The following is a 26653-nucleotide window of genomic DNA, read 5'->3' as shown; positions in this document are numbered from 1 at the left end:
GGGTGACTGTGTCCCCAGGGCTCTGCTGGGAACATCAAATACCAGAGTCAGAGTTTCCACGAGGTTCGCAAGCTGTGACCGGCGGCTCTTAGCCAGAAAGCTCAGCCTGTGCTCTCGCCTCCTTCCAGGAGCTGCTTTCCCTGGATCCTCCTTGTGGCATGCCTTATGCAGGAGGTCATCCCTGAGTGTCTTCCCTTGGACTGGGATTTCCCAAGGAGCCTGAGGCACAGCACATGTATGGCTTTGCAGCTTGTCCCTTGCCACACTGTGCCAGCCTGAACACTCTCTGTCCTTCTTCCCTACGCCTTCCCGGGCTTCCAGCTCTGCTCTACTGTGGCAGGAGGAAATGTGGAAAATTAAGTATCATTTTATGTCAGTACCAGTGGAGTTAGTTCATGTGAGGTCCTTTCTGTCAGATATAAATGGCAGGGATTTAATTGTGTTGCATTGGGTTGTGTCCAGTACTTGCATCCACACGGGTTCAGACTTTCCTACTCTGTAGGTCTTGAATCTGGACAAATCCAGTCCTCCCACTCCTTGAGATTATTTCTGCATCTATCTTCTCATTGTTGCTTGGTTACTAGTGACCACCAGGATATTTTCCTTCAGTGTGTGTAACAAATGTGGAAAAGCCTGCTGGGTGACCTGAAAGCAGGAACCCATAGCCTCCCTTGAAAGTCACAGATGGCACCAAAACTGCAAAAGAGCTCAAATGTGTTCTCTGCTTCTTGAATGTGATCCTTTGCCCTTTGGAGTGGTGTGCACAGTGCATGAGGACACACGTGCAGTGTGGGGGGGTGAGCACACTTAGCGCAGTTCTGTGGTGGGTTTCTGAGAACCCACAGGGGTCATGCAGGGCTAGCTTTGGTTTCATTTTTCCCAAGGACTTCACAACCAAATCTGGACATATCAGGCCAGGGAAAGCAAAAGGCCTTACTGCACCTTCAGTGCCTGCTGCAGATTAAGTGATATCGGTTTACAAAGAGTTTTTAGGATGGATAAAAAACTCCGACAGTCTCCTTGTAAATGTCTGAGCAATTTTTCTCAAACACTGAAATAATTCACCCCAGACAAATACCTGGCAGTTTATGTTTCAGTCTGAGCTCCTTGGCTGACAAAGCTGTCACAAACTGAAAGATCCTGTAATGGAAGAAAGTTAGTCAGCTGTAACTATGAGCTTTGTGAGTGGTGTCACCTAAGGTGGAGATGCAGGATGTGGGGACTGCAGCTGCCTCCCCAGACAAAGCGTGCTACAGACAGTGATATATTCCACAGGTTTTATTAGAAGGGGGAAAGAAGTATTTCCTTCTCAAACCAGTGCCTCTTTCATAAAGAATGGTGGTGCTGTCATCCTGGTTTTCTAAGGAAAGTAGTCATGCTCCTCCTCTCTGGCAGTTTCAAACAAATGTGGCAGATGGGAGGAAGTTTCAGAGATTATTATCTTCCTGGCAATTCTATTTTAGCCCATGGTGGGATACAGGAGGAGGGTCTAAATCAGTGGTCTTGCTTGGTAGTAGTCAAAGACTGGTGGTTTAATATACTGCGAGGTTACAAAGCCAGCCCTGCATGAGGCTGCTCAATCCATGCACACCCTGCCTGCTGCTGACTCTGTGCCCTCAGGGCTGCTGCTGAGGAGAGGGGCCATTGCAATATGGGGGGGGGGACAAAAAGTGGGACTCTTTGGTGAGACCCATTTCATCAGATCTGTGTTTGCAGAACTACTTTGAAACACTTCTCTGGCTGCTCTGTGATCCTTGGACTCTGGCATCTTCCTGGCATTACAGGCACACTTCATGTGGCAGGCATGACACTTTCTGCCCTGCAGATCAGAGTTCAGTGTAGTTGTTTTCAGGTAGTTCTGCTTTGCTGTGCTGGTGCCGTCCAGCATCTTGGAACCAGGATTAAAACTCCAATCCTTATGGCTCAAACAAGATTTAGAGTTTCCTTCATTGTAGGCTCATCTTTTGTGCCTCAGTGTCTGGCTTGTGGTTGTGTGGCTCTGGGTGCTTTAAAGACTCAACAGCAAAGCCAGGGGCTCCATAGATGCCTTGGGAAGGTTTTCTTTGATCAATGTGATGAGACAACGGGAAGATGCTATTTTCAGCTCTACCAAAGAGTGTGCCTTGCAGAGCCTGTGGCTGGTTGACCTCCAGAGAGCAGTGGGAATGCTGTGCTTCATTAAGCTGGAGAAAACATTCTCATTAACATCTTCTTTGCTCACCAGAGAAGAGAAAATCTGAAATCTTGTGCTAGTACAAAATAAGAGAAAAATAAAAATACTCTGGCTCTAGAGCTTTAAATAGAGAAAAGTGAAATGTGAAAGAATTGCATGCACACTTTTTTCCTTAGTCATTCAGTGGAAGGTGGAGTAGTTAAGTCTGTGGCGCCTTTAAAATGATTCATTATTTCCATAGAAGCCAATTCATGTTTATCCTTCAAATTGCTCTGTAGACATTAAAATAATGGAGAATTATATTTGCTTTTAATTTTGTTTCCAGACAGCTTGGCCTGAACGTTTATGATGTGACTTGGAAACCATATCAAATTGTGATTTATAGTTACTCGTAATTGTGTGAAGATTGAAGATATGCTGGATGCCACTTTCCTTTGCTTTTTTTTTCTCCTCAGCTCCCCCTTTCTTTTGCTTACAGTGTTCTTGAGTGTAACATGGTGAAAGGCCAACATCTCTGCCTTCATTTCTTTTCCTTGTACAAGCCACAGCAAATGAAGATTTTATTTCTCCCTAACACAAGGCTGTGTGAAATGAATCGTGGTTTGTATTTGATAATTGGTTTGGGTTTTTTTTTAGCTTTGTGTAAGTTTTGACTGGTTTTGTGTTGTCATGATAATCACCCTCTTTGTAGGGTGACTTTTTAGTTAAGCTGGATGAGAATCATATGCAAAACATGAATGGGGAGGGGTAAGGCTTTGCTTTGTGGTAAGGCATCTGTTAAGTGTATGGATGTCAAATCTGCTCCCCAGGTGAGCCAACACAAATAGTTCATCCCTAAATTTATTTATTGGGTCTTATGGCTCAAGGAATTTGTTATTCCTATTTTCCTAAATTCATTTTTCCTGCACAGTTTTATCTGCTTTTTCCTCCTACTGAGTAAAAAAGCTAGTCTTAAGAGTTTCGTGCATAATATAATTTAACAGAAGAAAACAAAGGGGATTTTGTGGATTGTAATAGAAAAGCCCAGTGAAGGTTATGCAAGTTTTGAGAACTTTTCTAGTCATGTTGCAGACTCCAAACAAATTATTCAAAACTAAAAATTCTAAATTATTATTAAAATTTTCCAGAATACTGTTTTAATATATGAATATAAGAGTGTTCCTTACAATTGTTTCCTGCCCTGACAAAAATCATCAGTGTGATGCTGGGACATGCTGCTTTTGTGGTTTGGTCCTGCACATGCAGCAGTGTGTTTTCGGGCTTTTTTTGTTTGGTTGGTTGGTTTTTCTGTACATAAAAGGAAGCCTCAACACATGCAGCAAGTGCATTTGGGCTCACTTAGGAATTCCAGATGGCACTGTGGCCTAAACCAGCTGTTTTTCAGCATCATAAGGAATTATTTTTTCTTCTTATCTTAGTTAAAAATGAGCCTGTTTAGTTTTGCTTTTGTTCCCAGCCTGTTTGCTTTCTCATTCTCATGCCCCAGAGCATTTCAGTTTTAGTCACTGCATGACATTGCTGAAATCGGGGCGGGGATGAAGTCACAAAATGAACAGCAAGCCAGTCTTATCCAAAATTCATGGGAGGGAACTGCATTCACAATTATTGGCATAGATGAGCAAATGAACACTGACCATTGTGAAATTAAGTTCACCTTATCTTAGCTCCTCATTTTGTTTAGTTTTATCAAATTAATTGTTAGTTTTTGCAAACGTTGTTCATGCCAGTATTCCCGAATATCCGGCCTTGGAGCTTCAATGAGTAAAGTGGTTTGGAAAGAATCCAAATCAGTTCATGCAGAGGCTATGCACATTAGAAAACAACTTATAGAGGCTGAGCGTGGATTTTGTCTGCATTTTTACCCTAAGAGAAGACTCCCTGAATATATATCTGTATGCATGTGTGTCTGTGTGCATATATACAATACATATGCATATATGTGATTACATTAATCTCAAATTTTCAGCAGTTTACTCTCTTGCTTTCACATCATCACAGTGATTTACAATAAATTCCAGGTCTCCTTGCCCTTTAGGGAAACACTTTATCATCTACTTTTTGAATAATGGTCTGCAAAACATATGCAGTTCTCTACTGTTTTTTAGTAGAGACTCTGAAAAGTCAAATATTTTTAAATGTTCCCATGCATTAAATTTGTAATAATTTTTAGAAAAAAAATAATTTAAATAGCTATAATTTTGCCTAGTCAGCCTAGCTGAGATAGATGACCCTGAGATAGATGAACCATTCCTACTTCTTGACTCACATAACTCATCACAGCCTGGCATTTGATTGGGACAAATCTGCTGGGTCTCAGAGTCAAGGCAGGGGTCACCAGCACAGATGACAACACAGGGAGCTGGGGGCCCTGTGGCAGAAATGCACCATGGAGAAGGGCACTCCCTCTCCCCACTTGGTGCTAATCATGGAGAACAATGCTGGCTGCTTTGAAAAAGATCAGTACTGCTGTACAGAACCTCTGCTTACAGCCCACTGAGTCAGACTTGTTTACTTTATAGAAGTATTAATCTCTGCCTCTGATTGGTGCTCAACTACTCCAGGCTCCAGGCTTAATAGAATTTCAAGATGTAGATGACACAGTTTTGCTGAAAGTATGAGGCTTCTATCTCATTTTGAGTCATGTATTCTGCCTCACTCCCCTTTGGTCCGTTTGCCATGGCTGAGGTTAAGATAGATAATTAATTACTCCCATCCCAAGCCTTGTCCTTTAATTTAAGAATTTTCTTTAGCATCTGCCAGAATCTTCTGCATGCACTCCGGAAATATTAAGCAATGAAAGAGCCATTCAGGCATTAATTTTTTTCAGCAGGATGAAATAGCACTCCAGTGGATTAAGCAGTTTCTGGTTTATGGTATTTCATAGCATGGCAAAGAAATGTGGGAAGAGGCTTGTGAGAGGCTGGTGAGTGAGGATACCTATCTTCTGGTCCTGCAGCTTACTTCAGTCTTAGCAAGAAGCAGGACACGAAGAAGGGATCAGGGGAGTGAAACATCTCTTTGCCAAGGGCCTGATGTCCACATTATGCAACTGGGAAGACAGAAGGAAGAGGTTTAGCTATACTTGACTAATACATCACTTTCCTCAGAAATGCCTTTTTATTGCATGTAAAGCTTTTTCTGAGAACGAAGCAGTATCACGTTGTGTTATTCTGTTCTTTGTGTTTTGAGGTCCATGAATGCTGTCACTGATGAGTCATTCCTGGCTGGGGCTTTAATCACTCTCCTTCTCAGTCTGACCAATTCTCCATGCTCTTTGCTTGTCACTCCAAGTAACTTGTACATTCTTTTCACAGACATAACTTCCCCATTTAACAAACTATGTATTTTAGCTTTTTCTAAGAACTACATGAAAGCAAATTAGTACAAAATCTGCTGCAATGGTCTCTCTAGGAAACTGCATGTACACCTGCTAAGCCCCAAACAGTAACAGCAGGACTGAGCTTACGTGTCAGAGACACAACAAAGGGAAAATGGTCACTCTTGGAGTGCCTTGAAACAGCAGTTCCATGCAGAATTTATTATGGATTTCAGTGCACCAGTTAATGAGGCTGAAATGTCACTTCTGCATTGGAACTCCATATGCCTTCTACCTTTTTTGGTGTTTTACTTCTGTGTGCATCCAAGTCACACTATTCTTTATTAGAGCTTCAAGATCCTCAGATCTTTGAAATTTTATTGTTTAGCTGTCAATTCACAGACTTGAAAACTTTAAGGTTTAAAAAAATCCGCTTTTTACTCCATTTCAGTTTTGGTATAGCTGCCCAAAATGCAATTGCTTGGAGAAGAATGTTGTTGCTATTATACCAGAATACAATAATTTATTTGCACAGAGATATTTTACAAATCTCAGTATATGCTTGGGATTAATTTCATTCATCTAGGCCTAAGCACTGAACATTAGTTGTTCTGGATTAGTTGTTCTGTAGTTAGTGCTTGGGCATCTCTGAGGAGAGTCTCCTCCCATCCCAAGCCATGTCTCCAAAAAATTGTTTGTGCAAATAGGCCCTGGCTATTGACCATGTCTCCACTGGGAGTCTGAACAATTTATTCAGAGGGGTTGAGTCAGCTGCAGATGGTGAAAGCTGTGAAATCAGATATGATGGAATTCCAAAGGCTTTGCAGACCGATGATTGATCTATTCAGCATTGTTCTCTGTATTTAAATAATTATTTTGTGTTGTTATTTTTCCACCTGCAGCTGCTTTAGCAGAAGCTGTGAAGAGAGTTCACCACAGCTTGAGGCAGTGCCCAGCAGGTTGTTCACTTCTGTTGTTTCACCTGTATCATTTCTCTCCTCCGTAGTCTTCTGGCACCAGCATCACGGTGGACATCGCTGTCATGGGAGAAGCACACGGGCTCATCACAGACCTCCTGGCCGATCCTTCACTGCCCCCCAACGTCTGCACGTCACTGAGAACAGTGAGCAACCTGCTCAACACACAGCTGACCTTCCAGGCCATCCACAAGCCAAGGGTGAATCCCTTGATGTCCTTCAGCGAGAACTACACCTGCTCCGACTCGGAGGAGTGTCCAGAGAAAGGAGAAAAACTTGCAATTCCCAAGGTGAGCGCTGGAGCCTGCCTCTCCCTAAAGGGATCTCATTGGGCTATCAGACATCACTGGGCTTTTTGTGTGAATTGCCATCTCTTCCTTCCCTTAATCAGAAGGGTGAAACTTACAGTACTCAATGAAAAAGTCTCTATTGATGACCTTCAAGTGCTTTGGATCAAGTCTAAACTGTTGTATACCCCACAAACTAACTAACAAAAATATCACAATCATTAGGATGACAAATACTGTGAGCTCATGGAAGTTGTCTTGAGAAGAAAAAGGCAGAACCATAAATAGATATATATAATACTGCCTTGAAAAATGGCTTTATGAATGCTCAGGGATCAGGTAGGAAATAACCAGTGTTAACCACCCACACTTTGCAAGTGAACAGCTAGAAAGAGCACATCAGGTTTGAAGCAGAGTGAATTGTAGGTTTGTTGCTAATTAGCTGTCCTGCATGGCTTACATTTCATTTCTGAAACTAAATCAAAATGCTTTTGTACTGCAGCCTCCCTTGTAAAATTAAATATAGGCAGAGTACATTATACAAGCAAGTGCTTTTATGTTTTTACAGTTTAAATGGCACTGCCAGTCGTTTATTCCAGCATTTCCAGGTATCTGAATTACGCTCATGATTCTTTTATTATAGTTTAGTGTGATGATAATTGCCACCCTATTTGTCTGTTTAGCAGCTGTATGTACGAAATGAATGTTCACAGGTTTTTAAGCACATTTTCCAGTTTATTTTTGTGACCATATCTATAATGGCTGTACCCTAGGCTCTGAGGGGAAGAGTTAAGTGGAAGAGCAGTGCTATCACATGAGCACACACAGGGAACAGATACTAGTTTGCTGTTGCATAATATGCTTTGAGAAGGAGAGAAATGAAGGATGAAGAAATGAGCTAATGCTACAGAGAAATAATTTGATTGAAGAATTCATTGACCTAAATGTATTATGGTTCATAAAATAAATAGTTTGCATGTCTTTACTTAAAGTGTCTAAAAGCAGATCTAGGACCTTCACCTTAAGCATCTGACACTGAGCATTTTGTGTAAGGAGATAATGTGTTAACATATTTATCTGCAACTCTGAGCTTCAGGACCACAGATGTCTTCCATCTCATATTTCAAAACCCTCTGGCAGAGTCCAAGCTCTCCATTGCAGATATATTTATTTTAGTTCCTAACTATAAACACTTCACGAGAACTTTACAAGAGAAACGGCTTACAAAATTATAGGATCTGCAACAGCAAGTCTGGCTCCAAAAAAGATCCTTTATTATCTTTGCCTTCAAAATTTTGAAAAAAACGTGTGAATCCTGTTAATTGGAGAAATGGAAGAGTCAGGTGAAAGAAAAACACAGGGTGATCAAGAAAAATCTGCTGTAAACAGTGATGCTTCCTCTAAGCTTTTTGAGACATCATATCCCAGAGCATGAAGGTTTTATTTCAGTGTTTAATCTTTGGGGATTGAGTTAGATATGGCAGGGAAAAAAGTTGGAGCTCCCCTGCCTTATTTTTCTTACAGCCTTTCTTGCCTTGAATCTCTTGATTCTGAGGATTCATAACAGTTTAAATTGGAGTAGTTGATGTTGAAAGTGCATCTGGAGATTGTCTAATCCAATCCTATCCCTGAGCTCATTGAGGAGAAAGTTTCTCTAGGCTCAGCCCAGACCAGATTGCTCGGGAGGATGTCCAGTTGGGTTTTGAGTATCTCCATGAATGTAGACTTCACAGCTTCTTCAGGCACCTTCTCTCTGTTCAATCCTCCTCATAGTAAAAAAAAGAAAAAATATTTTCCTACATTTTAATTAAATTCCTTGTACTTCAGTTCTTGCTCTGCTGCCTCCTGTCTTGTCACTGGGTACCCTTAGAAAGAGCTTCCTTCTTTACATCTTCCCTTTAGCTTTTTGTGTACTTTCGTGATCTTTTGTGTAGGATCTACCCTGAGACTTCTCTTGTTCAGACTGAGCAATTTCAGCTCCCTCAACCTTTCCTTTTATGACAGATGCTTCAGTCACCTTTATGGCCTTGCTAACTTGTTGAAGTACCCTTGGCCACATCAGGTGTTGCACATCTCTGGCTATTGGGCTGTATATTTATTTATTTATTTATTTATTTATTTATATAAACACACCTTCTTTTAAACTTGAGATAGGGAGGATGGTCCAGACCCTCCAAGCATTTAAAGCATTGGCTGTGTTTGAAATGAATAATCCCTGGGAGAACCCAGATTTAAAGGTATTGTCAGACAGAATGAAGCAAATGGAAATGGTTTATTTTGTGCATGTGTAGAGGTTCTGTAAGCCTGTACAAACTGTAAGGAACTGGTTTCTCCACAGCGCTTACGGAGAAGTTTGCCTCCAGGACTGCTGAGACGAGTATCCTCAACCTGGACCACAACCACGTCAGCCACAGGATTGCCCACTCTGGAGCCAGCTCCAGTGAGAAGGGACCGCAGTGCCAGCATCAAACCTCACGAGTCTTCTTCATCCAGGTTACAAATGACCTCCTCTCACTTTTATGTTTCTCTTCAAGCATATTTCTTTGGTTCTGTGTTCAAAATGCATTCAAAAATGCTGGCTGTGAACAGTGTTAGAATTACGTCTTAATTTTTTTCTAAATTGATTTGCCAAAGAAGCAGCGTTTCCCTTTCTTGTCAGATTATGCCAAAATTATTCATATTATTGGGTAGAAAAAGAAACTTTAAAAAATCTATTTATCCTAATGAATTGTAGAACTGCCAAATAAAATCAGAAGAAAGGCAAGATACTTGGTTAAAGTTTTCTTAGCATGCAGAGATTGCCCATGTGGTTATTGCCCAGCCAAGAAAAACTGCAGCAATTAACCCAGCCATTTTTAAGAACACACCTAATTATGTGGTCCTGTCATTAAACCAGTTCCTAAAGCACTTCTCCATCTCCCATTCTTCTCAGGGTCTGATCCCTGAGCTGGAGTCATGAAGCACATGGTCCTCCCATGAAATGGAGATAAAGAGTTGTGTCTGCTCAGCTGCCTATAGCCAGCAGGCAACTTGTTTGGGGGATTTTCAGAGGTTGTAATAAAAGTTGTAATAGCTCCACATCATGTCATTACAACAGGATTTCCTCCTTTCTGGCTCCATGGATACTTCTCTGTTCTAGTCAGAGCCTTCAAAGGAAGGTGGAGAGCTGCAAGTTGTCTTACAACCTTGGGAGAATAAAGTTCAGGTCCCCTCCCTACCTCAGCAAGGGCCATCATCTTGGAGCTGGTGGATGAAGAAAGAGTGTGGAGACACTGGGGAAAGGAGGATCAGAATGAAAGCACTGCATTCAAGAAGAGAATTCAGAGCTGTGACATCAGAAGAGTCATGTGCTTTCATAAAATTCAAAATTTGGTGCTGGTAGTGGGGAAAAAGGAACTTGGAAGGCCCAACATCACCAATGTTGGCTATTGGATAGATTGGGGGAATGCAGCCCCAAAGAGCAGCTTTTTTCCAAGGCTAACCTTTCCTCAGGTACCTAAATCTATCCCGTGGATGGGGCTGTCATACGGGGTGTGGAGGTGCTCAAGGCAGCCTGCAGAGGACCCTGAAAGTCTCATGCAAGAAAAAAACATGGTTTGCCAACGTTCCCTTTGTGAGAAGTCCCATCTGCCTCAGTAAAAGTAAATATAAGGAAGCTGTAACCAAATGCAGAGATTTTCACTCACAGACCTGTGGTTCCTGGGGTGCATTTGATTTATGCTGTTGATCCCACTCTCACGTAGTGTGTAAGTGTCCAAGATGGGAATCAGAGGGAGAGCAATTAAATATTATTGTTGGTCCTTTGCTGTGGTTGTTATATAATTCTGCATGAGGAGCCAGCTAAGCAGGCTATCAATTCTTCCTATGTTTAATGTCATAGCCAGTTGTGTAATTATAGCTCTGTCAAGCCTCCCAGCCTACTGTTTGCACTACTTCTTTCACAGTAGGAGAAGCAATGTGTATTCCAGAAAGGGGGAAAATGAATCCTATAAGTCTAGCTTTTAAAGTTTTGGCAGACCAAGAGAGATCTGCTTTCAAGGAGAGGAATTTTGAGCTGAAGAGAAAAAAACATATCTTGGTTATCTGCCACTTCCCCTGTACCAAATTCACTCCACTGGTCACATAGAAAGAAACATTTTATAAATTGAACAGTAGGAGAGAGGCTGACACAGGAATTGCCCTGTGGCAGATTCTGTAGTTGCAAAACATGCAACTTATTCCTCACAATGTGGGACATGACTTCTGGATTTCTGTAATCACATATTTGCAAAAATCCCCTGTAACTGTCAGTTTGAGATTAGTAATTCTGTGCTCTTCCAACCCCATGTCACTGAACTTGGGTAAACATTATACTGGAAAAATAATAGAACTTGCACATTCTTTCCCTCACCCACTTTTATATTAAGTGATTCTCCTGTAGGAACTGAAAGAATGTGGGTCAGAGATATTTGGTTTGGTTCATTGAGGTTATTTTGCTCCACAGTGGGCCAGTGTGTTATATTCCTCATGACAATTAAAAAACAAAGCAAAACCATTAATTAAAAAAAAAAAAAGCAAACCTGTATTCTTTCTTTGCCTCACTTCATCACAGATTTTAAGAATTTGGGCCCATGAAGACAACCAGCAATTTTTGTAGGTAGTACTTACTATTCCAAAACAAGATGCTTGCACAGGTAACACAGCGCCACATGCTTTTTTCTTTAAGAATGCTTTTTATTTTTTTCCTTTAAGTTTATTTTTTTTAAGCTCAGCTGGAGCTATGCTACTTTAAAAGTCTGTCTTCAGCATTGAGTGTATCCTCATCACCTGGATATGAGGCTGTGAGGAGAAATGTGTAGCCTGAGCTGCGTGGCAGACCCATCCAGAGAGCTCACAGGTCTTGATAAGAGCCAGTACTGAATCCCTGCAAGAAGCTGACATTTGATGGGTGTCATTCAGGAAAGTGATTATAAATACAGTTTTCTGGCTGTGCAGAACATTTTGGCCTATTCTGGCTAAAATCATAAACCCATGCTGCTGCAGGGGACTGACATCTGTTCCCCACACACAAGAACACGTGCACCCGGATTCCTCCAGCACAATTCTCTTGTACTGATATCTTCAGGGTCTGAGAGGGACATTTTTTTGGGGATGGAGCAGGCATTTCACTGGTTAGGGTATGAAGGGGCACACCACTAACCACAACCATGCAGGATGCTTCCAGTCCTCCCCAGCCTCCTGAGGAGTTCCTCCAGTACCTGCTGTGGCACTAGCAGCAGAGGACTCTGGGTTTCCAGTTCTGCTGAGAACTTTTGTCACTTCTGGCTCTTTTAAGGAGCTGCTAAAAGATAACATCAACTTTTAACTTAAGTCAACTTTTGAGTCTCTTTGTGCTGTCAGAACAATATAATGAAGGTATCTTTGTATAAATAAGGCAAATAGGTCTCAGCACTGAGGGAAGTCCAGCTTTGGACTGTCTGCATTGTAAATATTTTTGCTGAAGGTGGTACTGAGTGCCTCACAAGCACCACTTTAGCCAACCCAGAGATGCTGTTTCCCTCAGATTTTGAGCTATCTCATTATCACCTACTTCTTGCTGCAGCTCCAAACTTCGCAAGATCTGCCACTGAGGCTTTTTCTCCTGTTGAATGTTGCTTGTTTGTGCTCTGGTTTGGCAGCTCTGACTCTTGGAACAGCTCCATTCTGATGACAATCACCAAGAGCAGGTCCTTCTCCACCTCCTACGCCGTGTCCTCTACCAACCACCTGAATGCCAAACGGCAGAGCCGGCAAGGTGAGTGGGCACCCCGAGCTCTGTCAGCCTGGGGCGATAAATCACACAAACTCTGTTTTCTACATGGTGGAAAAAGCCCATTCTTTATTCACATAACTCCCTTCTATACAGTTTTGCAGACCTCGTGTGGGACTCCCAATTGGTCAGTGGCTTTCTTGCCAATTAATTTATTGGTTATTCCAAGTTGTTATTCTGTATTGATTGGTGTACATGCAGGGAGAGTTGTTTGTGAGAGATAGTTTTCATTTTTCTACCTGATGGTTTAAAAACAGTTTGTACAGGTGCCAGTTGTTTTTCCACCCAGGAATAGATTGTTATGCTAAGGAACTGCTCACACCAGGACTGCTTTCACATGGCATCTTGCAAAGTGCTAGCCTGAAAGGCCAGCCACTGATTCCAGGAGAGCAGGTTTGATTTTGTGAAGACTTTCTTTATGATTTCTCTACCTTACTGCAACACTTAACTGCTCCCCGTGACTAGCTGGTACATCTTTTGACTAGCTTTGACTAGCATTCTCATTACTAGGTTTTGTTCTCTGTCCAACCTGCTGCTTTTATTATTCTTCCATCAGTATAATATGGTTATTTCTTCTATTTAAGCAAAAAAAACCAAAAACAAAAACAAAAAAAAAACCCACAAAAAACAACCAAACAAAAAATAAACCCTGACACAGCTGCTTAACATACCATAGATTGTAGTCATGCCCTTTGTAAATGTTTTGACTCTTTTGATTTATATAAGTTAGCCATGATATGATGCAGCAAGTGAAATACTAATTTGTGATTTATATCTTTTATATCTTTTTTTATTCCCTTGGCTATAGCAGGATACTTTGCATACATTTGTGGCATTAGTTGTCTGTGCATATTCCTTGAGTGAGATTCCCTTAAGCACAACCTACAAGAATCCATTTTGAGCTGGAAGCAGAAACTGTATATTACCAAGCTCCATTGGTAATATACAATTATTATTAATTTTATAAGTTGATTTAGATAAATATATAAATATATTAATTTATAAAATATGTCTTTAATTATGCATGAAAACATTCACATTTTAAAATGCTGCTAGTTCTACCTATTTTGAAAAAAAACTCAAGTGTTTTCATATGTAATTTTGCATCACATTGAAGTCACTGTTTTATATCTTCAACACTGCACATTTGCAGAAGTTCTGGAGGACCTGAGTGCATGGATGTACTTAAAAATTCTCTTTGTATTTTTGTTCTTTTGTCTTGATTGTGAAAAAATTCTTGCTGTAGCAAAACACACTTTTTTCTCACTTTTGCCAGTAAATGATTGAATGTTGGATTATTGAAAAAAGCTTTGCTTTTTTTCTGGTAATTTTATTTGTGGTTACCTTCCCTGGTAAATTACTTTCTAAAAACAAAAACACACACAACAAAAAATATTTCAAGAGACTGGATCCCTACTAGCAGTAGAAAGCTTGCTGTGATTAGAGACATTATTGGGAAAAGTGCTGTTTAAATTCTCAAGACTTGTTTCAAATTGTTAAAAGAAGACCATATGTATTGCATCCTCTAAGAGTTATGAACATGACTTGGTAACATATATCTCAAAGATAGATAATAATCCAGCTCTATCCCCTGTGCAACTAACAGACTGTGAAATGTTTTTAAAGACACATTTTTGTTGGATGGAAAGCTGATAGCTCAGTGAATTCATAAATGTGAAACAGAGGCTTCCTGTATTTTAAAGCCATTTCCCTGTGTCATGGCAATCTGATAACATTTTAATTGCTCTGAAGGCTGTAGTGTTCTGATGTCAAGGCTGGCATTATATCCTACTTGCAATCATTGAATTAAGACACTAGATACATACCACATTTGCTGAAGAAATACCCTTAATCAAAACAGAGATGCTGGATATCTCCAAATTACAGCACAGTAACTATCAGATTTTTTTTTTTTAAACTCTTGGATTTTCATCAGTAAATTATATTTTAACCTCTTATCACAGTAAGTTTCTATCAGGGAAAAAAACATTGGAACTGTATATGTATATCCTGCAAGGTTAATATTTCATAAAGTTAGATCAACCTATTGCCTTATTTTAAGATATTTTTTGTGTCTAGAATGCATTTAGATAGGGGGCAAAATTCAAACATAAAACTCCTTCAAGTTCCTATGGCCTTGCTGTCCTTTGGCTTTGAAGGTGAATGTGGTAAATTAACTGGGGCTGAGTTCCTACAAACTTCAGAACAGGAGGTAACTCAATTTGCATGCATTTCCTTTCAAGATAGATTAAGTTTGGTCCTCTGGACTTACTCTGAGTCTCATTTTGTCTGAGACTAGGAATTGTAAAGTGGATTGCAAGAGAAGGCAGCACTTTCTTTAAACGCTGAGTGCATTTCACCTTGGCAATGATGCTCAGGTGGAATAAGGGACAGAGAGAACTACATCTTGCTAGTGTTGCACATGTGGATATTGGCAATTTCTGTGCTCTAGCTCTGGTGTACACTACCATGTGCTGCAGAAATGATTGCAAGTCTCTCCCTCAGTGAGCAACAGATATTGAGAAATAAACTCAAGCTGAAGACCAAGGCCAAAATCTATGAGAAATGGTCCCAGAAGTGCAGTATTTTGTATAATGTATGGCTACTAAAAATTGCTCTTTTTGCTTTATTGCTAGTCTTCAAACATGTAGAAATCCAAATTTTCTGGGAATGTGTGTAAGCCTCCCTTGACCTGCTTTAGAGATGGTGAGAGAGAAACTGCAGATGGTTCTGAGAACTGCCTGTTTGGGGCTGTGTGTCTCTGTCACTAGCATATGTTGATACCAAAAGTCATGCCACAAGCTCCTCTTTCATTTCATGCCTGTCCACTTAGTGCATCCTGCTCACCAGGGAAAATATGCTTTGCATTTTGAGCCAGATCTTCAGCAGGTAAAAGTGGCTGATAGCAGTGGAAGTTCCTCACTCTGTGGCAGCCCTAGGCTTGGTTCAGAGTGGAGAAGGGTATTCTTTTATCTATTTTGGTTTTGGAGACTAGGCTGGTGCATCTCAAGAAGAGTATTTCTGCACAGTGAGCTAATACAGCCATCTGCCACTTCTGTTAATTGACAAGACTCCTCTTGTCCTTGGCCAGGTATCCCACCAAATATTTCACCTCTCACCTCCCCGTGCCATTCACCGATTCAGGGGACGCCTGCCACAAGTCCTACTGGAAAAACATCTTCTGTGTCATTTCCAGAGCCTACAGACACTGACACAAAGCAGGGCCTAAAGCCACACAAAGTCTTAACTTCTACTCAGAGTGCACCTAGCCTGTCAGACCCTATCATCAGCCCCTCCGTCATCTGCAGCAGGTAAGATGGTAAATTGACATGCCTTGCAATCATTTCACACTGTTCTCATGAACATTTTCTGTTGGCCTGCATACAAGTTTTTGTGATTTAGCAATTTCTATTGCTATTTCAGGTTTATAGTACTTCAGCAAATGGGTAGATCAATGCTACAAAACACTTTTAAATTTGGAGACTGTTGGCTATGTTTATTGCTATGTTTATTACTTTTACGCCTGTCAGGTGGACAGCCTGATTCATAAATAAATTCCTTATCAATAACCTGCAGATCCCAAAGCTGGATTTCATGCTTACAGCTTGTGTTTCTGGAGCCATGCCCTTGACATGAGCAGTCACCTTTAGGTCACAAGCCAAGGCTTGCACAGAAGGCACCTGATGTGGCACAGAAAAATCTGACAGCTAGGCCCTGAAGACTCTGTGATTTTGAGCCTTCACTCAGGAGGAGTGGGTCCTGTCTTCCCTAGGCAGAGTCAGATTAGATTCTGTGGGGATTTTTTTTTTCCAGAAATCAACTGCAGATGAGTTCTTTCTACTGCTCAGAGCTCCAGTAACACAGTTTACCTTTCTTACTTTAAAGTACCCCTTTATTAGGTAACACAGACCAGACCTGCTTTGCAAAAGTAGAATTTTGGAAAGAAAGTTGTTCTTCTTGTCTTCTCAGAAAGGATTCAGTTGCTAAATCCAATTACTGGAGTTTGCAGTATGTGTCCAGTTCAGAACAGTGGGAAACTGGTATTCCCAAGCCTATTCCAGTGCAACTTCAAGGTTGCTTTACACACCAGATGTTAATTTTGGCCACAGCACAAGTGACCAGCCAGCAGAGAACACTATCAAGTTTGACTATCTTTGGAAAGAATTTTTAGTTGTTGCCTTCAATCCCATGACTTTGGATGTGTCTCAGTGTGCTGTGTGCAAGGCTAGGAAGTGGCTGTGAGACAAGTCAAAATTGAGATTGCAAGTTTGCTCCAGGGAGTCATCCTCACTGGAGTTCAGAGTAGGATCCAAACAGGCTTTTGAGTTGGATTTAGATGACTAAATAGAAACTTAAGTGCTTTTAAGAGTTTTCCAAAGGAATAGCAGAATTGGGATTTGGAGAGATTAATTTGAAAGTAAAACTATATTACACAACAGGAATATAGCATTAAGGTGCTGCAGTCTTATTAGGTTGTGCCTTTTTTACCACTTCAACAAAATACTGTTATTTCACAAGTGGCATTCATTTCTGGAAGCCTTCAATTAAAATGAACATTTAAGAATTGATTGAAAATGTCGAAAAAGAATCAGTGTGAGGTTGTTGTAGATAGTAATGAAATTAATACCTTTTTCATCTTGTTTATCAACCTGACTGATAGAAGATTTATTTGCTTGGCTATGCATTACAGGTATTACTGAACACAGATTATTTCATTTTTGTTTGAAAATCTTTCAGGAACTCATGATGTTTGCAGGGCATACCAGACTCCAGGATATGTTTGGATGACCCAGTCAAAAGCTAGCTGGCACAGGAATTAAGCCATTTTTATATGTTGAACTTAAAATGATTCAAAGGTTCGAGTACAAAGTTTGACCAATCCAAATAACTCTGTAATACTTGCTTTGTGAAGATTGTTATATATAGGATATGCCACAAAATGCTGACTCAAGCCAGAGAAAATGTTGAAATGTCATGTTGTAAAGGTTTAAAGGGAACAAAAACACAAGGAATAAAGCTTTTTAATAGAAGTGCCAGCCATTTTAAAAGGTCATAATATTGTGATCCCTCCCAGAATATGTTTCTGTTCTGGAAATTATGAAGCAAAATTTGCCCTCTTGGTTCTTATGTACTTGGTATACAGTCACTGAAGTAATGATAAAATATAATATTCCTCCTTTAGAGGAACATATTCAAATTTTAGGCAAGAAGAGTGAAGCCAGATCATTACTGTGCTCAAACTGAATTCTGTAAGATTGTATGGGACTCCAGCAGTTTCATAATTTTAATTCATCTTTATAGGGCATCTGTAGTATAGAACTATGGGATTTATTTTGTGTGTGTATGCTTAGGGAATAATAAAAAAAATAATTTAAAAAAATCACATGGTTCAGGTTTACTGTTGAAAACACAAATTTTATGGTGGTGGGCAGTTAATCCAAGTATTTTTGTCCCGAGTTGCAATAAAACTTTAGCACTCTCCTGTGATTTTGTCTGGAGAATATACCCTAGACTGTGACTTCTACTGTATGACATAATCTCACACTGCCAGTAGGAAATCCTTTTACACAAGACTGTCTAAGGCACGTGGTTCTTCATATTGTGTGTGTTTCTTGATGTATTTCAGCTGTGGCAGACCCTACAACCAAATAGAAGCTGGCAATGGGACACTAAATAGAAATGATGCTACTACACACACCCTGAACAGAACAGGTAATTCTTTGTCAGAAACACCTCTTTCCCTCAAATTCAGTAATCATTCACTAAAAGGGCGGATGAGCTTTTCTGTCATAAAAGGAGAACACACACAGGTGAGTCCATACAAATTGTCTTTGACAATTTCATGTCCAAATGCTCTTTCCCTTTTTGTATGTACAGCATGTACAAAATGCTTATGGAGTTAAATTATAAAGGATATACTGTTCCCCTCAATTTACTTAAATAATGGTTTTCAAAACTGTTTCTCTCTTCATTCCCTGCTGCCATTTTTTACACTCTGCAGGGTATATCTTCAATGCCCTTGGACAGATTGTCCGACTTCGGAGCCAGCCAAGCAGCACATATGTATTATGAGTCAGAGCTCCTGTTGCTGTTATTCAGGTCACAGGATGACTTCCATGAAACCCTTGCTGTTCACACCACAGGCTTTGTGATTTGTGTTTGTAGATGATCCTGCTCAAGCCACTTCTGACTACGAGACCAACAACAGCGACAGCAGTGACATCGTGCAGAACGATGACGACACGGATTGCTCCAAGGAGCAGCCACGGAAGGGATCTGGCTGTAGGTCCTACACACCTGAGACCATCATCCTGCATCCCTTGACACCGCCTGAGGTAGCTCCTCTAAGTTCCCCCAGCACTAAAGAATGAGTGTATGCTGACACTGAGAGGGAAAAAATACACAAATCAAAACAAAAAACCCAGATCCCTGCAGAAAAAGTGTGGTCTAGGAGTGCTGCAAGGTTTTGTTGTCTTAAACAAAAAATGTTTCAGTGTGATGAGCAAATGATGATTGTCTCACAGCATTCAGCTGTGAGCTTGGTTGAGATGCAGAGGGAAAGCTTTGTTTAGTTAAGTTTTCCACAGTCTGTTGTACAACTGAATTAATAATCTGCAGTTGGCAGGAGCTCTTTAAAAATTGATTGTAATCTGCTGGAGTTGGACATGCTGAGAGAAGGCATTTTGCTTGAAACATTCTGGCATTTACTCATCTCCAGTTTCTAAGTGAAATAAAATTCCAGGGAGTATACTGGGAGAAATGTGAAATGGTTGCACAACCCATCTTTTATTTGCAGACCTTGAGAAACAGATAGGTTTCAGTTTAAGGACTACAAATCTTCACTTGGACTGAGCCCTGTTAGCCATGTTAGAGTCCAGTGAATGGGTCCTGATGCAGCAGCAGAAACTGAGAGCTTTTCTGTCTGTACCACAGTGAATTTCACAATGAAGGCAGCCTCCCTTGGAAATGAATGAATGATTCCCATGAGTGAATGAATGAGTGAGTCTCAGTGCAGACACTGCTGTTTCATAAACAGAATTTCCTATCCATTCAAGTGAAACACATTACAAAGGAGAGTGAGTAGCTGCAGGGCTGCAAGAAATGAGGACATCTGCACTGAGCTGAGTGAAGTACCACTGACTTACACATGATGCTAATGTGACTTTAGCTTTTAAGAGCATCAATTTTTGCTTGAGATGCTTCACTGAACTAACAATTCTCTTTTATTCTGATTTCTGGCACAGGACAAGCCTGTACTGGCTCCTGAGCCTCTGGTTATGGACAACTTGGATCCCCTGATGGAGCAGCTAAATAGCTGGAACTTCCCAATCTTTGATTTGGTGGAAAAAATTGGGAAGAAATGTGGTCGGATTCTCAGTCAGGTGAGAGGTGCACCTTGTCTGCAGTGTCTGGGTAGAATGTTGACAGATTTAGACACAGACATGTTAAAAGGCATTGTCCTTACAAGCTGATGATCCAATGAACTGTGATCCCTGATACCTAATTCAAAACTGACAGTATGAACTCTGCCTCATTTTATTCCTTACTTTTGAATGCCTTTATTTTTAATTTTAAAAATGTCAAAGAAAAAAGAAGAGAGCCTTCTGCTCTCTGCTTTTCTGAATATTCTCCTGAGATGCTTCAAGCCCTTACTGAGTTCTTTGGGAAAGGATTTCTCATGGGGTTTAGCATGGGAGGGCTAAGCAGTAATTATATTCAGTGGATGCAAGATATACAGAGTTTTGGTCCTCTTTTATACTGAAGATCAGTATAAGATCCCAGAAATAAAGGATTTCAGATTTCAGGCTGGGCAAGAAAGCAAGGTTTGAGGAAATGGGGGTAGAAAGAATCCTTGCTATATTCCCCAATTTTTAAAGAATCAGAACTTAGAGAGAAAATTCATATAATACTATGTAGGGAAGATTTGATATGAGTTGGGAGAGCTCACTAGTCTTTCTTTCAGCTCTCAGGTTTTTATTCCTTCCTGTGGGTGTAATTCAGTTACTGACACAGCCTGTGTCTAGCCAGCATGATTAGTGTCACCTTCCGTAATCACTTTCTTGGCTGAACCTTCTACTCTGTTATGCCCCTTTTCCTGGCACACTGACAAATTTGTAATTTCTTTTCTTATAAAAGCATTGAAGATTATTAAACAGGAAAAGCAAGTAATTATTTTTATTATTATTTAGGGATGAAATGGGGGGAAAGCCTGAGAGAATCAGACTGAACAAGGATCACTTTACAAGGCATTATGTAGTGATGAGTGCTGGAAAGAGGAGATAAAGTTAATTGGTACAATGTGGTACAATTATCACCCCCCCAAAAAAAACACAGAGGTTAGTGTGTCATGCAGATTTCAGTGTAACAAGCTTCAGAGAATGCTGGATCAAATCACAGTCCCTTGGTGGTTACTTATTATTCAGCTAGATTCAATTATCTGGTGGTCAACAAGGAAAATCATGGCATGAATTCACATTTATTCTGTGGTCTGTTTTTTAGTGTTCTGCAGCTTGGCAAGCAACGTCTGAGTTTGACCAGCCTGCCAAGTCTCCAGGTTCATTTCAGAGAAATAGGCAAACTGTGGATAATGGATATATTTATTGGATAAATTCAGTGGTGCTCATTGAGGCACTATTGCACTAGATAGTGAGTGTGGGATTGAGATGCTCTTCTAGATAATACTGTTCATTTTTCTAACAGCATAGAATGATAATAGAATGATGAATGAAACATAAGGAAGACCAGAACTTTCTTTTAATGGCATAAAGAGCAGTTTGGATGATCCAGAAGTTGTTCTGGTTTTACATGGGTCCCTCTGTAGGCTTTAAGCATTTCACCAAGCTGCATGGGGTCCTATACCTCTGGACACAAGTCCTCTGTGCTTCCCTCAAATTGCACTAAATCCCCTCACTCTACTTCCCAAAATCTGATTTTTGCACAGGTTTCCAACATGTTCACAGTTCCACAGAATGAGTCCTGAGAAATAAAATAGAGAAGCTTTAATATTTGTGACAAAAATTCATTTTCTGTAACAGCTGTTTATAATAACTCCCTCTCCCTAACAGCAGGTTCAGCCTTGTTCACAAAATAGAGATCCTTGTTACTCCCACCTACTCAGATGTTGCTAATGAAATTATTTTCAGAAATCAGGAAACTAAAGTATATAATTTTTTTCTCCAGCCAAAAGCACTATTTTTTTCTGGTTTGATTTTTAAATCCTAGTATATTATTAACAAAAGTAAACAAAAGCTCTAATGATGTATTCTCTGTATTTTGCTATTAAATGGACTAACCCATTAAAAAAAAAAAAGAGTCAATTAAAAATCTGAATTAACTATGTTTGCCATGCTAGGTTAAATTTATGAGCTGGAACAAAGCAAAGTTGACACATGCCTTCAGGGAAGCACTCAGTTTAGAAGGCAAATGCTGGCTTAGCATCTTTGAAGCTGCTTGAGATATCTGTTCCTTCTTTGTGGAATGTTAAATTGATTTAGACATATAAAAAGACCCCAAACCAGTCAGGAGCCATGAAAGCATCTGTGCAAACTGGAGTGGCAAGCCCAGTCAATGTGGCAGTGACAAATGTGCATGACAGGGTTCAGAGAAGAGCATGAATTCAGTCTCTTTTCACAAACCAAGAGCCAAGCTCTCAGACCTGAGCTGTTGCTTCATACGAGGCCATAAAATTCAACAATATCTTCAGTCACACTTAACACTTTTCATACAGCTCCTGTAAAACTAAAACCTGTGGTTTGGCTTTTCTTGCTGGGCCCAGAGAGAGAAGTGGGGGTGCTCCTCTGCTGGCAGTGTCAGAGACAGGGTGGCATCACTGCAGGACTCTGAGATGTCCCTGCAGGATGACAGGAGGATTATTTGGCCCTCTCATCATCACACATGGGAGATGGGATATTCCTGGGATCATCCCAGTAGCCTTGAGAGGAGTTTGTCAGAGGCAGAGACTGGGTAGCAGCAAATTCCAGGGAACACAGGTCTGAAGGAAGCAAGGGCTGTGAGAGGGCTGCCTGCAGCCAGTGAGAAGGGAGCTACAAATCCAAATTTCACATGTGTCCTCCAAGGAGATCCATTGCTGTGTGCCTGCAGGTGAGGGGCTGGGTGTGAGTAACAACCCAGGTGCAGAAGTACTTGTCCTTGGTCAGGCAGCGCCACTAAAGTCTCTGAGTTAAAAAATATTCATTCAAGCATTAGCTGTGCTCTGAGGCAGGACAGGGAGGCTGGAGGACAGAGGCAGTGTGGTGAAACCCTCTGCCAAGCCCCTGGCAGGAGGGGACACATCTCAGCACAAGTGCTCAGCCCATAGGATTCCAACTCCCAGGGAGCTCCTGAAACAGCATGTGGGCTGGGAAGAAAATATTTTGATAGACAGGAGCCATTAAAGTGTTTAATCAAGAGCAAGGAGTTAAAAAAGCTGCACAGTTACTGTTTCTGGGTTTTGTAGTTTGTTCTTTTTTAATTAAAGAATTTGACTAGTTGACTTTTGGGAAGATATCAATGCTCTTTCTTCCTCCTTCTAGCATAATTTTACACCTGCTTCCTCCCTCTTTGCTGAGAGAGAGAGAAAGTGGAGGGAGGAAGGAAGAAAAGAAACAAAGGAAGGAGAAAGAAAGAAAGAAAAAAGAGAGAGGAAGAAAAGAGAGAAAGAGAGCAAGAGAAGGAAAAAAGAGAGAAAAAAAGAGAGAAAGAAAAGAGAGAGAGAAAGAGAGGGGAAAAGAGAGAAAGAAAGAATTTTTTTTTTTTAAAGAATTATTAAAAAGGCCAAGTTAATTGCTTGGCTGTTTGTTATCTAGTGACCCCAAAGAATAATGCCATTTTACTTCAAGTCAAAGGGAAAAGCTGTAATTCCTACACATCACAGTCAACTTTGCTTCTTTTCAACTATGGAATTTCCCAGCCCCCAAAATCCAAGGGGAGAAAAAACATGCTTTTATGAGATGCTTTATTTAAGATACCTGTCCAGTTATGCTAGTGTAGACAAGTAAGATTTGGTCCTGCTGAACATTATTTCATTATGATTCCTCTTTTTATACAGAGATGCTTTGCTGGAAATAAGTGGCTTACATTCCACTGACCTAACACTAGGATTTAAGACTCACCTGTCTGTTGGTAAAATATTGGATCCCAGCTGATACAGTTAAGCCATGATTCTAGAGAGATAAACAGGGTTATATGCAGATTCTAATCCTAATTATGCATAAGGTCACTCTATTCACTCTGCCTAAACACAGGGGGATCCCCTGGGGTTTTCAGAGTGTCTTTTACAGGCTCTACCTTTTATTCTAAGCTCTTGTCTTCCAGAGCACAGTAGTTCAGGTATGGTAGGAAGAGAAGTGAGAGCTGGCACCCCCAGCAGAATCCCCCTGTCAGATTTTGGTCACTAGAGGGTCATTCTGGATGGGGTCAGACCCCACACTCCACCTGCCTCTGCACCATCACTGCTTTGTTAGTTCACAGGCAGGTGTTTCCTGGTAGGGAATGACCATGAGGGGAGGCAGGAGGAAGATCATTAAGGCTGAAAATTCATTTCCTTTCTTTTTTTATTCTTGCCCTAAAAATCCAGAATGGCAGGACATTTGCTGTTGATGTTCATTCAACTTTAGGTGCAGCTCATAGGTCCCAATTTACATACAAAATATACAGACACAAGCAGGTATGGATAGATGTTTGATTTATACTCAGATGTAAAACACAAAGTGTAATTTGTGACCATTTCTTGCCCTGGAGCACACATCAGTCCAAATGTTCTTCAAGTTGCTTAGCTCTAAGCAGGTCATTACCAGGCAGATGGCATCAAAAGGACAGAATTTAGCTAACAGCAGTAAATAAATAAAAATTCTGCAAGGCTTTGGGGTCCAATTTGCGACAGATGTGAAAAGATCAGGCAGTGATTTTACTCTGTCCCATTATTTTGTATGTCAAGTTCAAACTTGTCTTCAGAAGTGCCCATTTTGTGTCAGCTGCTGCCTTCATTTCTGAGCACCCTCCTCACTCATCCATGGCATTCTCTTTGACATACATCCTCTCCTGGACGCTTACAGTCACCTTTGGTGCAGGAATGCTTAGAGCACCTCTGCCTCCTAAGCTATTTGCTGCCCCTGATATCCTGTTGGAGTCATTTTTATCATTTCACTTCCAAAATTGGAGAGAAAGCAAGGACACAATGCATAGGAGCCACATGGTTCCCCCTTCTGTCAGTCCTTTGCTTTTTCTTCCTTTTCTGGGAATCGATTTGAGTCAAGGATTTGGGAAAATACTACAGGAAATCAGATTTTCACAGGGTAATTAAACCTAAGGAGTTTTATATCTAATTTGTAGAGTGTTTCTCATCTACTTAGCAGCATGAGTTTTTTTGTTGTTTTTTTCTTTCAGGTATCATACAGGCTTTTTGATGACATGGGGCTGTTTGAAACCTTTAAAATACCAGTGAGGGAATTTATGAACTACTTTCATGCCTTGGAGTGTGGATACCGAGAGATACCTTGTAAGTAAAAATTCCTGGCACATAATGATGCTTCCTTTAAGTTTTGGGGATTTTGTATTGAAGCTTTTCTTCTTGCATTATAAAGCTACTTTTTTTTTTTTCTTCCATTACGCCATGACCCAATGGATGGCTAGGCAGAGGCTGGTGCTGAACCACAGCCTGTCATCTTTTTTTCTTTGTATTTCATCTTTTATATTGTTTCATAATTCATGGCAAAATTTGCCAGAAATCATATAAAGCTATTATAAGTAAAGACTGTTTCCTGATAATGCAAGAGTATCCCAGTGCTCCAGTTGGAGGTTTTTGAAATATTTGACCCCCTAAAAGCAACTTGGACTTTTACACAGTAGCAGTGCTATGCTACCAAAGGGGAGATGAACTTTATAAGCAGAAAAAATATGCCCAAAACATGAGTGAAGCCTGTTCAGTTACTACAGCTTAGCTGATATTTTTCAGTGGGAAACATTTATTTCCTGAAAAGCCTGTTTTCAGTCATCCCCAAAGTATCTGCTAATTCAAATAAAGTTTATCAAAGTACCTCAGCTGCCAAAGATTCTTGTTTTGAGGAAAGAGGAAGGAGTTATCACCCACTTCAGGTGGCAGATAAACCCAGCACTGAAGAACACAGAACACCCTGTTTTCCCTACACTCACAGAAAAATGTGGGAAACAACATGATAAGTCATGTATTCTCTCTGTGTCAAATATTAAATACCAATTGGAGCAGCTACATTGGGAGGGATTTAAGGAAAGCTACCTCACAATGCCTTCAGCCAGGTGGTTTTGAGTTTGTTCTGGGGAAGTGAGAGACCCAGTTTTGATCCTTTCCCTGTGTTTGAACTGGGCCAGGAATCTAAAGCAGCAGATCACAGCTTGAGGAGGTTAGAGGTGGAAGTCCCACAGCCTCTTCTGCTGAAGCCATTCCTTTCTATTTGAAACATTTAACTATTCATAGAGTCTCTGGGATTTTTGTGAACCTAGACTATATTTCCTTGTTTTTTTCTTAAGTGTTTTTTTGTTTTACTAAAGAAGAATCTCTTTCTAATACAAGATGAAGTTATCTTCCTTCTTTTTATTTCTGTGAAAAAGGTAAAACCAGGTCTGATGCTCGTGATATAATATTGGTTTTGTCTCTGCTAGACTGCCTGCCACACGGTACCCACTAGATGGTGCTGATAGCCTTCTCTCAGAAATCTCCTGATGTTTTATAGCTGGATGGTTTTCTTCCCATCACAGATCACAACCGAATCCATGCCACTGATGTTCTACACGCCGTGTGGTACCTCACAACCCAGCCCATCCCTGGACTCCCAACTGTGATCAATGACCACGGCTCAGCAAGTGACTCAGGTATATTTAAGTGCTGTCATCCTAAAGTTTCTCTCATGAAATTTGCTGTCAGAAAGGCAACAAGTTGGGGATTGTATGCAGAATTTTTTTGCAGTGTGTAACATGGTGTTCAAGTTCAGTAGGACAATGGATGTTGAAAGTTGTTCAGGTGTGTTTGTGTAACTTTGAAGGGAACTAAATTGTTCCTCTGAAACCTAATACTTAACATTTAATGATCTGTAAATGCAAGCCTTTGTGGTCACTTTTAGTGACAGATGTTTCTTACCA

General features: G+C 40.5%; 1 protein-coding gene across 2 annotated transcripts in view; it reads left to right on the top strand.

The window, feature by feature from the left end:
- Positions 1-26653, top strand: part of PDE3A (phosphodiesterase 3A) — a 235569-nt gene that overhangs the window by 188379 nt on the left and 20537 nt on the right. Inside the window, exons 3-11 of one of the 2 annotated variants that reach the window (XM_085569555.1) lie at positions 6496-6756; positions 9092-9246; positions 12411-12526; positions 15738-15852; positions 18168-18253; positions 18707-18876; positions 19786-19923; positions 24926-25037; positions 26273-26386. In XM_085569555.1, coding sequence (XP_085425681.1) covers positions 6496-6756; positions 9092-9246; positions 12411-12526; positions 15738-15852; positions 18168-18253; positions 18707-18876; positions 19786-19923; positions 24926-25037; positions 26273-26386 — 1267 coding nt within the window. Of the gene's footprint in view, positions 1-6495; positions 6757-9091; positions 9247-12410; positions 12527-15632; positions 15853-18167; positions 18254-18706; positions 18877-19785; positions 19924-24925; positions 25038-26272; positions 26387-26653 lie in introns of both variants that reach the window. The other variant, XM_077783258.2, reaches the window with a different exon arrangement.

This window comes from Lonchura striata, chromosome 1A (genome assembly GCF_050655825.1).
Source record: "Lonchura striata isolate lonStrDom1 chromosome 1A, ASM5065582v1, whole genome shotgun sequence".
NCBI lineage: Eukaryota > Metazoa > Chordata > Aves > Passeriformes > Estrildidae > Lonchura > Lonchura striata.
Note: the sequence above shows the minus strand (reverse complement) of the source record. Positions and strands in the feature narration are given on the sequence as shown.